This window comes from Engystomops pustulosus, chromosome 7 (genome assembly GCF_040894005.1).
Source record: "Engystomops pustulosus chromosome 7, aEngPut4.maternal, whole genome shotgun sequence".
NCBI lineage: Eukaryota > Metazoa > Chordata > Amphibia > Anura > Leptodactylidae > Engystomops > Engystomops pustulosus.
This window is the reverse complement of record NC_092417.1, coordinates 14,153,133-14,166,642: the sequence shown is the minus strand read 5'-3', so window position 1 is coordinate 14,166,642 and position 13,510 is coordinate 14,153,133. Positions and strand designations below refer to the sequence as shown.

The 13,510-nt window shown below is 44.8% G+C and overlaps 1 protein-coding gene across 2 annotated transcripts in view; it reads left to right on the top strand.

Moving 5' to 3' along the window:
- The window catches only part of LOC140069320 (SLAM family member 9-like), a 31,541-nt gene that overhangs the window by 2,780 nt on the left and 15,251 nt on the right, over positions 1 to 13,510 (top strand). The window contains exon 1 of one of the 2 annotated variants that reach the window (XM_072114871.1): positions 12,829 to 12,922. The exons of the other annotated variant lie outside the window; for it this stretch is intronic. Within the exon in view, the coding sequence (XP_071970972.1) occupies positions 12,874 to 12,922 (49 nt within the window). The 5' untranslated portion in view covers positions 12,829 to 12,873. Of the gene's footprint in view, positions 1 to 12,828; positions 12,923 to 13,510 lie in introns of those variants that run through there. 2 annotated transcript variants of the gene reach the window in all.

Here is a 13,510-nt window from a genome sequence, read left to right as displayed (position 1 = left end):
CATTAGTCCTAGACTACAATAAACAGCTATAAATGTTATCAATGGTGTCTGTAATGAAGCTTTATTGTTAATCCTGGTTCTTATGACAATCTAACATTTTTAAAATCCTATTGTCACAGAGACCAAAAAATTTAGGTTGCAATAATAAAGTATACAGTTCCGACTTACATACAAATTCAACTTAAGAACAAACCTACAGAACCTATCTTGTGTGTAACTCGGGGACTGCCTGTAGTGACTTGAAATGCCCTCATAATATTAAAGAGGAGCCGCCGGGAACCGCGCAGAGGATCGGGAACAGCGCAGATCATCGGGTGTGAGTATCGCTGGAGGGTGAGTATTAAGTTTTATTTTTTTTTATTTAATGTCAGAGCACATGAGAATTATGTGGTCTAAGGAACTGCCCGATGAGCTCAGAGACAGAATTGTGGCAAGGCACAGATCTCGCCAAGGTTACAAAAGAATGTCTGCAGCACTCAAGGTTCCTAAGAGCACAGTGACCTCTATATAGTTGTATTGGTGTCATTTGGGAAAGTTTCCAGATGGTGCCTTCAGTGAGGAAAATATCTCTTTAGTTCCGTACACCGATCAATAGCTTATCTACATATGTCTATTATTTGAATAAATATTAGAGTTTTTGAGCTGCTTTCGACGTGGTGCAGGACACAGGATGCAGCCTATCTTGGACATGGGGCTGTAACACACCCTTCTGTGGGCTGCTACTCCATTCCATGGGATGGATATATATTCATAGAGGAGCTCTTTTGTTCCACACAATGAAGATCTGGAGAAGAAGCTCCGAGAGAGAGCAGAGAGATGTCATCATAGTAGTTCCCTTTCACCCAGAACCTTGACATCAGCCTTGAGTGGAAAATCTTTTATCCCTCCAAGCTCCACATGGACAAATGTACAATATCTGGCACTGACTTCTTCACATATTGTAACTAGGACCAAAAACATCGCTCCAAACCATGAGATTGTATGTTACATGGGATTTAGCAGGATGGTCCCGGTTTTTAACGCCTGTCCCGCTGTTACAGGGAACTACATGGGGAGGAGTGATAACCTTTTGGGGACTGTATGTTGTGAGGAGTGATGACTTGCATGGAATTGTATGGGAGCTACTGGGGGTAGAGTGATGATTTACATGGGACTGCATGTTACTGGGAACTACAGGGAGGGAGAAGAGGGATGATATACATGGGATAGTGTGGTACAACATGGGGAGGCGTGATGACTTACATGGGACTGTATGCTACTGGGAACTACAGGGGTAGGAGTGATAACTTACATGGGACTTTATATTATTGGGAACTACAGGGGGCAGAGTGACGATTTATATGGAATTGTATGTTACTGGGAACTTTAGGGAGAGGAGTGATGATTTATTTGGGACTGTATGCTACAGAGAACTACAGGGGGAGGAGTGATAATTTACATGGGACTGTATGATACAGAGAACTACAGGGGGAGAAGTGATTTACATGGGACTGTATGTTACAGAAAACTACAGGGGGAGGAGTGATGATTTACATGGGACTGTATGTTACAGAGAACTACAGGGGGAGGAGTGATAATTTACATGGGACTGTATGTTACAGAGAACTACAGGGGGAGGAGTGATGATTTACATGGGAATGTATGTTACAGAGAACTACAGGGGGAGGAGTGGTGATTTACATGGGACTGTATGTTACAGAGAACTACAGGGGGAGGAGTGATAATTTACATGGGACTGTATGATACAGAGAACTACAGAAGTAAGGAGTGATAATTTACATGGGACTGTATGTTACAGAGAACTACAGGGGGAGGAGTGATGATTTACATGGGACTGTATGTTACAGAGAACTACAGGGGGAGGAGTGATAATTTACATGGGACTGTATGATACAGAGAACTACAGAAGTAAGGAGTGATAATTTACATGGGACTGTATGTTACAGAGAACTACAGGGGGAGGAGTGATGATTTACATGGGACTGTATGTTACAGAGAACTACAGGGGGAGGAGTTTTAATTTACATGGGACTGTATGATACAGAGAACTACAGGGGGAGAAGTGATTTACATGGGACTGTATGTTACAGAAAACTACAGGGGGAGGAGTGATGATTTACATGGGACTGTATGATACAGAGAACTACAGAAGTAAGGAGTGATAATTTACATGGGACTGTATGATACAGAGAACTACAGAAGTAAGGAGTGATAATTTACATGGGACTGTATGTTACAGAGAACTACAGGGGGAGGAGTGATGATTTACATGGGACTGTATGTTACAGAGAACTACAGGGGGAGGAGTGATAATTTACATGGGACTGTATGATACAGAGAACTACAGAAGTAAGGAGTGATAATTTACATGGGACTGTATGTTACAGAGAACTACAGGGGGAGGAGTGATGATTTACATGGGACTGTATGTTACAGAGAACTACAGGAGGAAGGAGTGATAATTTACATGGGACTGTATGTTACAGAGAACTACAGGGGGAGGAGTGATGATTTACATGGGACTGTATGTTACAGAGAACTACAGGGGGAAGAGTGATAATTTACATGGGACTGTATGATACAGAGAACTACAGAAGTAAGGAGTGATAATTTACATGGGACTGTATGTTACAGAGAACTACAGGGGGAGGAGTGATGATTTACATGGGACTGTATGTTACAGAGAACTACAGGGGGAGGAGTGATAATTTACATGGGACTGTATGATACAGAGAACTACAGAAGTAAGGAGTGATAATTTACATGGGACTGTATGTTACAGAGAACTACAGGGGGAGGAGTGAGTTACATGGGACTGAATGTTACAGAGAACTACAGGGGGAGGAGTGATGATTTACATGGGACTGTATGATACAGAGAACTACAGGGGGAGAAGTGATGATTTACATGGGACTGTATGTTACAGAGAACTACAGGGGGAGAAGTGATGATTTACATGGGACTGTATGATACAGAGAACTACAGGAGGAGGAGTAATGATTTACATGGGACTGTATGTTACAGAGAACTACAGGGGGAGTAGTGATAATTGCGCGAGGCCTAAAATTTGGTACAGATTGTACTTCTTAATTCAATGTTCTGTGCATTATGAAAGAGCAGGATCCGGGTCCTTGTCTGTCAGTTCACAAGAACTTTGAAGAAGAATTTGATGAGCAGGGGTAAAGCCACGTAGGAGAAGGTGGGCATGTGTAAAAAAAGGGGGCGGTAAGGGTGAAGAGGGTGAGCTCAATGCCAGAGGAATTGCTGAATTAAAGTAAAATCCTGGGGGCAGACACATCACTTCCAGGCAAAACCGATCTGATGTTTTGTCCTCTTGTTCAGTAAATGTGCATGAGTGCTGCTAGGAGAGTATCTGCAACATAGTAAAAAGGAAGATGACTGCCCCCTAGGAGTATGCCTGTGGTGTACCCGTTAATGGGAGCTAAATTTCATGGACGGGATTTGGCTTTGAAATTCCTTGTTGTGGACCTCCTACGAGTAGTGTGCAGACATGGGGCAGGAACGACCCACTCCTGCCCCTTGGCATAGAGGTGACATAAAGGGTGCAATTCCTGCACGCCGGATATTGCTCCCATTTCATGTCAGAAACTTCTGCACAAGCCCTGATAAATCCCCCTTCCCCAGCAGTTGGGTCGGGCAGATCATGATGAGACCATGGTTAAGGCCAGTTGCTGAAATACGTTGTGTGGTATCTTCTTGTCCACCTGGATGTATTGGATTTTATTAAAATACTAATTGCAGAACTCTGCTGGACAATTTCTGCTTTTTAGATTTTTTTCTGTAGTGGCTCTTCTATAATTTCAGCTGACAAATATTAATGTGAAATACTAACCAAATTCTAACCATAAGGAAGTGGCCTAAGGGTGTAGCTACAGGCTGGTAGCATGCTACATGCTCAGTAATGTGTCAAAAGCCACAGTGCCGGAGTTTGGTGGTGTTATCTTGCTTTGCATGTTCTGCAGTGAGGTGCTAATGAGGAGAAGCAGACTACAGAAGATCGATGATGGTCCGACTCCAGACACCTCCCCTGATCACAAAAACAGGACTTTCATTAGACATAGACATTGAAATACGCTGCTCAGAAAAATAAAAGGAACACTCAAATGACACGTCCTAGATCTGAATGATTGAAACATTCTCATTGGATACTTTGTTCTGGACAAAGTTGAATGTGCTGCCAAAGAAAATCATCAATGGAAATCAAACGGAGGCCTGAAGTTGAAGTTACCCACAAAATTGAAGTGGAAAAACACAGTACAGGTTGATCCAAATTTGTGTAATGTCCTTAAAAGTCAAAATGAGGCATGCTCGGCATGCTCCTGATGAGGTTCAGGATGACCTCCTGAGGGATCTCCTCCCAAACCTGGACTAAAGCATCTGCCAACTCCTCGACTGGCTGTGGTGCAACGTGACATTAGTGGATGGAGCAAGACATGATGTCCCAGATGTGCTCAATCGGATTCAAGTCTAGGGAACAAGCGGGCCAGTCCATAGTTTCAATGTCTTCATCTAGCAGGAACTGCTGACACGCTCATGAGGTCTAGCACTGTCCTGCATAAGGAGGAACTCAGGGCTAGCCGCACCAGCATATGGTCTCACAAGGGGTCTGAGGATCTCATCTCGGTATCTAATAGCAGTCAGGCTAGCTCTGGTGAGCACATTGCGGGCTGTGTGGCCCCTACACCACTACTGACCCATTTCCAAGCTAGTCATACTGAAGGACGTTGCAGGCATCAGATCGCTCTCCACGGCGTCTCCAGACTCACGTCTGTCACAAGCTAAGTGTGAACCAGCTTTCATCTGTTAAAAGCACAGAGCACCAGTGCTAATCCTGGTGTTCTCTGGCAAATGGCAAGCGTCCTGCATAGTGTTGGGCTGTGAGCACAACGCCCATCTGTGGACGTCGGACCCTCATACCATCCTCATGGAGTCGGTTTCTAACCATTTGTGCAGACACATGCACATTTCCAGAGTTTTGGCAGGGCTCCTCCTGTTCCTCCTTAATAATAATAATAATTCTTTATTTATATAGCGCACACATATTACGCAGCGCTGCACAAGCATATCAAATTGGTCCCTGTCCCCATGGGGCTCACAATCTAAACAACCTAACAGTATGTTTTGAAGTGTGGGAGGAAACCGGAGTACCCGGAGGAAACCCACGCAAACACGGAGAGAACATACAAACTCTTTGCAGATGTTGACCTGGGTGGGATTCGAACCCAGGACCACAGTGCTGCAAGGCAGAAGTGCTACTCACTCAGCCACCGTGCCGCCCTACTCCTTGCACAAAGGCGGAAATAGCGGTCCTGCTGCATGGATGTTGCCCTCCTACAGCCCCCTTCACATCTCCTGGTATACTGGCCTGTCTCCTGGTAGCTCCTCCAGTGCCTAGATACTACGCTGACAGACACAGCAAACCATCTGACCACGGCTCGCATTGATGTGTCATCCTGGATGAGCTACTCTACCTGAGCCACTTGTGTGGTTTCCCAAGGCATTGTAGGGAGGTCATACAGGCACGTGGAGGCCACACATAATACTGAGCCTCATTTTGTCTTACAAAGTTGGATCAGCCTGTACTGTGTTTTTCAGCTTTAATTTTGTGGGTGATTTAAAATCCAGGACTCTATTGGTTATAAAATTTGATTCCCATTGATGATTTTTGTGATTTTGCTGCCAGCATATTCAACTTTCAACAGGATCATTGGCCCTAGAAGATTTTTGAAATGGGAAACCTTCCTTGTGGCCTGAAGACCATGGTGTTGTGTAGTGATCGTGGTACCTTGTATCACTTGAAAGGCTCTGGCATACTACAGTGACAACAGCTTGTCACTAGGTCTCAGGCTTTTAACCAGAACCTATAGTACACGTAAATGCAGGTGAGTTCTTTATTACACAAGTGAGGCCCCCCTCTCCCTCATGTTTGGATTATGTTTTAGTGCTTCAATGTTAGATTCACATAAAGAGAACAAATATCTACTCCAATAGTGATGTTTTGGTCTATAATAAGACCTTCAGATATGGATTGCCTGGAGGTATAGTGTTGTACAGTGGTGGCTGGACGGGAGTTCCCTTTAATAGCTGGCCTGAGTATATGTATAACTGAGTAGAGGGGTAAACCCGCTTTTATAAAAATACAATGAATAAAAATAAATATTACTCATAAAAAGTTGGTCTAACTCATTACTACTACTATTCAGCAAGCTGATGCCAAAATTGGATTGCTGGTGTGGTGGTCAAGTACCTTTTGTCGCACATTATTTTGGTGAAATATGCAACTTCCAGGTGGGTAACTTTTTTGAATCAGCCCAATTTATACACCATAAAAATGAAGTGCCTGGTGATATACTGGAGATACAAATGAGAAAACAAACAATTTCCTAAATGTAAAGGTCACTGTGCCGCCCTATGTGACTATATCCTAACATGAGTAATATATCAGTATTTTAAAGGACATCTACCACCAAGATCAAGGATTATAAACCAAGCACACTGACATCTGACCTGTAGGGTCCACCTCTTCTTTAAGCTTCCTATGCCCTTGTTTCTGGGCCCCAGTCACAATTAACGACTATGGAGCCCAGAGCCCCTCAGGCTCATTTGCATAATTTTAAATGCCTTTTTGTGTAAAAACCTGGGCAAATGAAGCTGAAAGAAGAGCACATCCTGCACAGACCAGCATTTAAGTATTGTATTCATAAAGTGTATATATTCTAAAGCACAAAAAATATGTAACATAATTGTAACAGAAGACTGATCAAATTTAGAGAACACTTTCAGATACCTGCCAGTAACTGGTTGTCAGGATTCGGGATCAGTGGATCCTCTGGACCACCGCGGGAGATGGTAGTAGCCAACACCTGGGACCGGAGTCTAAGTGGCACCTGGACTTCATCAGAGCCTGCCGCAAAGCGGGATGGACTTGCTGCAGCAGGGTACCAACAGGTCGCTCCACGGGTGTGATTAGCCTGTGGTGACAGCCGAGGTCGAGGTACCTTAACTGAAGACAGTCTCGTGGTCAGGGCAGACGGCAGAGATGCAGGGTCAAGTCCAATCCGGGATCAGCAACTGGAGGTCATGGTAGATGGGAACAGGAACACAGGCCCGCGGAACACGGAGGAACACTGGTAAGACAGGAACACGGAGGGACACGGCAACACAGGACTCAGGAGCAGGAACTCAGGAATATACAGGAACGCTGGAGGCACAGGGACATAGGATAATTGCTATGGAGCTTTCTCTAAGGCTGTGAGGCACAAAGATCCCGCAGGATGTGATAGTAGAGGCAGGTGAAGGGAAAATGGCCAGCGCCAATTAATGGTGCGCTGACCCTTTCAATTGCCTGAAGCCGGCGTGCACACGGAGCAAGGCTGGAACTCGGGAGCGGGGAGAGGCCCTGCGCCTGTGGGGAGCGAGGGGCACGGGTGAGCCGCGATATGGTTCGCGGAAGCACCCGTCACAGAACCCCCCCTTCGGCCTCCCACTCTTGTTGGGCTAGAGGAATTTCTACAGGAGATCACGGCAACTTGGGAGCAGGAACACACTGGAACGCAGGAATACACAGGAACACTGGAGGCACAGGGACGTAGGATAATTGCTAGGGAGCTTTGAGGCACAAAGATCCGGCAGGGTGTGATGGGAGGGGCAGGTTTAAATGGCCTTGTGGGAAAATGGCCAACGCCAATTAATGCTGCGCTGGCTCTTTCAACTTCTGGAGGCCGGGACTCGGGAGTGGCGACAGGTGAGAGGCGCTGGCGCTGCTCCTGCGAGGGGCACGGGACCACCCGTGACACTGGAGTTTATGTGGCACCCGATGCTAATTAGCTTAGTAATTTCACAAACTCAATTTACCTGGCACATACTTTTCCAGATTTTATTGATTGCAAAAATGTTGTGCCATTCCGAAACATTGACAAAATGGGGAAAAACTGAATCCAAAGTCTGCAAAGAAGTCAGTGAAAGGTGGTGGAAAAAGTGTCATGGTTTGGGGAATGTTTTCTTCAGCAGGAGTTGGACTTCTCATATGCCTTCATGACAGATTGAGTGCAAGTGTCATTCACTCAATCTGCAGCAATTTTCATGCAGGGAAATGCCCCCTGTCACAAAATGGGTGAAGCAGTTCCTTGAAAAAAAACATTGAAACAATGAAATGACCACATTCTGATCTCAACCCAATGGAAAACCTTTGGAAAATCCTTGGTGACAAGGAAAAAGAGTGGAGTGGAATCCCAGCAGAGCCGTGTGAGGGACTAGTGATGTCCTGTGGCCGGTGCGGAGGTCCTGTGCCCTCCCTCCTGATTGGTGACTGCTGGGACCTTCACATAATGTAATTATAATCTTTCTCTGTGCTCCAGTCATTGCTGTTCTCTAATTATTATCATTGAAAAGAGGTACCTAGAGAGTATATTATCACTTTTATTGTTATATACTTGCAATGCGTTTCAGCTCCGGACTGGAGATTACAGTCTGTAAGCTCGTGTCACCCCCTCATCCTCATAGACTGTAAGCTCTTGTGTCACCCCCTCATCCTCATAGACTGTAAGCTCGTGTCACCCCCTCATCCTCATAGACTGTAAGCTCATGTGTCACCCCCTCATCCTCACAGACTGTAAGCTCTTGTGTCACCCCCTCATCCTCATAGACTGTAAGCTCTTGTGTCACCCCCTCATCCTCATAGACTGTAAGCTCGTGTCACCCCCTCATCCTCATAGACTGTAAGCTCATGTGTCACCCCCTCATCCTCACAGACTGTAAGCTCTTGTGTCACCCCCTCATCCTCATAGACTGTAAGCTCATGTGTCACCCCCTCATCCTCATAGACTGTAAGCTCTTGTGTCACCCCCTCATCCTCATAGACTGTAAGCTCTTGTGTCACCCCCTCATCCTCATAGACTGTAAGCTCTTGTGTCACCCCCTCATCCTCATAGACTGTAAGCTCTTGTGTAACCCCCTCATCCTCATAGACTGTAAGCTCTTATGTCACCCCTCATCCTCATAGACCAGTGGTGGCGAACCTATGGCACGGGTGCCAGAGGTGGCACTCAGAGCCCTCTCTGTGGGCACCCAGGCCATCACCAGAGAGGACTCAAGACAGTCAAGACAGCCCAGGACTTGCTGTGCACAGAGCTATTTTAAAGTGACAGCGCTACCTGGGACTACTGGAGGAGTGGGAAGGTGTGGACATCTGGATTATAATTGTAGCTCCTGCTCCGGCCTTGACAATTCTTCCTGTTTATAGGACCCTGGAGGGAAGCTACAATGATCATCCAAATTTCTTCTATTTTCCGCTTTATTGGTGTCCTCAGGTGCCGGTATGAATGAAAGATGTGACAGAGAAGGGAGTATAAATCAGTCATTACATTTCTGTGTTGCCACTCATCGATAAATAAGTGGGTTTTGGTTGTAGTTTGGGCACTCGGTCTCTAAAAGGTTCGCCATCACTGTCATAGACTGTAAGCTCTTGTGTCACCCCCTCATAGACTGTAAGCTCGTGTCACCCCCTCATCCTCATAGTCTATGAGGGGGTGACACAAGAGCTTACAGTCTATGAGGATGTGGGGGTGACACAAGAGCAAGTGTTAGTCTGATAGCCCGGGGCAGAGCATTCTATAGAATTGGTGCAGCTCTAGAAAAGTCTTGGAGGCACGTGTGGGAGATTCGAATTAAGTCACAAATAGCAAAAGCAGTCTTTTTCATAAATAATTCTGTCATCAAGTATATACAAAAATCTCAGCAAGACAAAATTTTGACAGTTAAAAGGTATAAGTTTAATTATATTCCTCTAAAAAGTACCTAACGTACCAAGAGCTCACACACACACACAGTGATAATTCAAAAACGCACCAAGCAATGGCACCCTAGTGCAAATTCACCCTTATATGAACAAATGCACAGAAGTACAAGGGCAAATATATTGCCAACAAATAAGTACAAAATAGACTAACCTCAGAAAAAACTGGAGATTGGTAAGTTGGGTTAGTTACATACCCTGAGGGGGCGTAAACTGCATGAGACCCCTCTTGGATCCACACTTACCACTCCTAGTGTAGCCAGTTCTGAAAGGGCCTAAGACGGAAGAAGGTCCATCCTCTGTTTTTCATGGACCGATGGGGGAGGTGTGAAATGTGGTCTAAGTTCACCCTACACCCCAAAAGTCTCCCGCCCTTACAAGGGCAGTCCCAAGAATCTGTCCCTTGTCCTAAGTGGCACAAAACACACCTCCCTGACGCGTTTCCACCATCAAGCTTCATCAGAGGGAGAATATATATATATACCTATGGCCCATAGGGGTCCGTGGTTGATTCAAAAGAGGTGTTAGGTGGGGAGGGAGTGCCTTCTCTCACCAACAATACCTCGTGTTCACACCGGGTGGCCCAAGTTTCAGTGTGAGAAATGGGCGGATTCTAGAGAAGTTTCTGAGATGTATGCGTCAAGAGCAAGCAAGAGTTTGCAAAGTAGCAGAGTAGCAGTAACAGAATTGTTGTGCCACTAGAGGTGTAAAAATTGCAAAGCTTTCGTTTTTGGCTTTTTTACAATCAAAAAAGTGGCTGTTAAAAAAAATCACATATAAGCCATATCTCCAAAGGCTTTTTCGACTTGAACCTGATCTCTAATGTAAGTATTGCATGTCACACCTCCGAAGTCCACGGATGCTCCAACTGTGTACAATCCAAGCTTGTCCGGCACATTCAAGACTCCCATGAATATGGTAAACGAGTCGTCTTTATTATATAAAAAGTTGCAAGAACACAAACAGTCTGGCCTGAAGATCAACGTGTTTTGACGTGAAGCGTCTTATTCATGATCTATTAGTACAACAAACTGATTTAAAAGGCCCACCTATGACCTCACGTGGGGAAGTGACCACCATGACGAATGATCACGTGGTGCCTCCCTCTCGTGGCGCCAGGTTAGGGTAACATAAAAACAATAAGACAAATATAGGCTGCATTCATGTGAACGTGTGATTTCTCCAGTCCTGTGTTTCCGTTATGTATGAATCCCTATATACGTGACGATTTTCATCTGTATGTCACCGTTTAAAATACGGTGGGCCGGTAGAATATGGATGGCTGACTGGTTCTGGATACTGCACATATGTATATATATATGGCAGCATACGGTGCACAGACATATGCAGCGCATATTTAGGCTACATGCACACAATGTATGCCTGCCATACCATAGTACGACAGGCATACATCGGCGCCGGGGGAGAGGAGGAGGGGGAGAGCGCTGCTCACCCCCGCCCCTTTCCATAGGAATACACAGCGCACATGTCCTATCTTTCTACGGAATGGTACGGTACCGCTCCTTATGGCGCCGCGCGCCCATTGCTGGCCCATGGGGGGGGTGTATATACGTCGCCCATAGGGCCGTCTGAATGTAGCCTTAGCCCGTATCTTATACATTCCCATTGATTTTTATGGGCTGTATGGAACAGAAACAGTTGAGAAAATAGGACATGCTCTATATTTTTATACGGCTCACTTACGATACGGTGGGAAATACCACCATGTAATTGGATAACCGTATTGCCCATTGAAATGAATGAGCCGTAAGCTACCCTTTCATACATTCGTGTACATGAGGCTTTACTCATGGTGGTGGATTAAGTCCAGCCTTATGCACACGACCATATGGTCTTTTCTGTATACACTGTGGGGCAGATTTAGTTACCCAGCCCATTCGCGATCCAGCGGCGCGTTCTCTGAACAGGATTCGGGTCCGGACGGGATTTATAATGGCAGTTCCTCCGCCGTCCACCAGGTGGTGCTGCTGTGCTGAAATGCATCTGTGCAATACACTGTGCCGGACCAGGTGGAGGTAAGCGCTTCCCAAGCGACACATTTTCGGTTATTAAATGCGGCGATTTTTCCGAATACGTCGGGTTTTCGTTCGGTCACGCCCCCGATTTCCGTTGCGTGCATGCCAGCGCCGATGCGCCACAATCCAATCGCGTGCGCCAAAATACCGGGGCAATTCAGGTACAATCGGCGCAAATCGGAAATATTCGGGTAACACGTCGGGAAAACGCGAATCGGGCCCTTAGTAAATGACCCCCTGTATATTTCTGTATATACAGCTGTATTCTTGTCGGAAATAAAGAACGTATGTCACCTGTATGGCACCATATCCATAAAAATATGGTGTTCTGGCCAGTGGGTCTCCCTGGATACTGAATGAATATACGGCAGCATACGGTGCACAAACATTTACAGCACACATGCAGCGCGTATTGTTTTACGTTCCCATAGACTTCTATGGCACATATGGACGGAAATAAGGTGGAAAATAGGACATCTCTATATATTTTTACGTCCCACTAACAGTACGGTGGACAATACGGTCATGTACATGGATGGCCGTTTTGCCCGTCGGAATGCATGAGGCCGCATGCTGGACGTTTTTATACGTTCTTTATTCGTGTGCAATAGGCCTTAGACAAGCTACAAAGTTTACTATATCATCACTGATAAGAATGAGATCTAAATCTCATTAAGCCCCTCAGGGTGTTTGCTGTCCAATGCACACAAAAAAAATGGCCGATCTTAATAATAATCGCTCCGTATTGTCTTAGCATGTGGCTGCCGTGAGATATGCTGAAAATCTGATGTAAATCTGTATGAAGGCGCCAGTTAGTAGAATGTGCTGAGTGTAGGGTTACATCGGATATTTAGTAGTATGAATATGGCCCCAATGTCCAGCCCCCCCCTGGGCAGCGGAGGGTTAATGTTGCTTCTTACTTTTACTGTAAAAAAACGGAAGTCTCACATCATTTAGTCATCTTCTCAGGCTGCTCATAACACGTCTGAGGCACATCAGTCACACAGGAAGGAGAAGTAAGTGATGGAGAGATTCTTCATTTGCTCCTTCGTCGTACTTTGTTATCACGCCGGTAAGTCCGATCACCTTGTCGTCGTGATTCATTACTTTTCTTTAGTCCAGGTGAAAAACTTTTTTTTTTTTACTTAAATTCTTTGGGTCGGTACGATCACAGGGATACTAAATTCATAAAGTTTTTATTAGGTTTTAGTAGATTTTAAAACTTTTTTAATCTTTTGTACAAAAAAATAGAATTTTGCCAAATTTTAATAACTTTTTCACACTTGTACGGACCTATGTGAGGTGTCATTATTTGTGGGATTCACTTATGTTTTAATTTGTATTTGCGACCTAATGACTGTTTGATAATTTTTTTTCTTTTTATTCAAATATTCGTGGATGGTAATATGGCAAAAAAGTGGAGATTCAGACATTTGGGCGTTAAATTCCATTACGGCGTTCGCAGTTGGAAATAATCTTATTTATATTTTGATAGATCAGGCTTTTTTGGGACGCGCAATAAAATGTTCAGGATTTTTATTGTTTATTTTTATATGTGTTCTAGGAAAAGCGGGTGATTTTAACTTTTAATTTTTATTTTTTCTAATTTTTTTTTTTTTTCGATTATTCCAAACTCTCTAGGGTACTATAACCCTGGAGA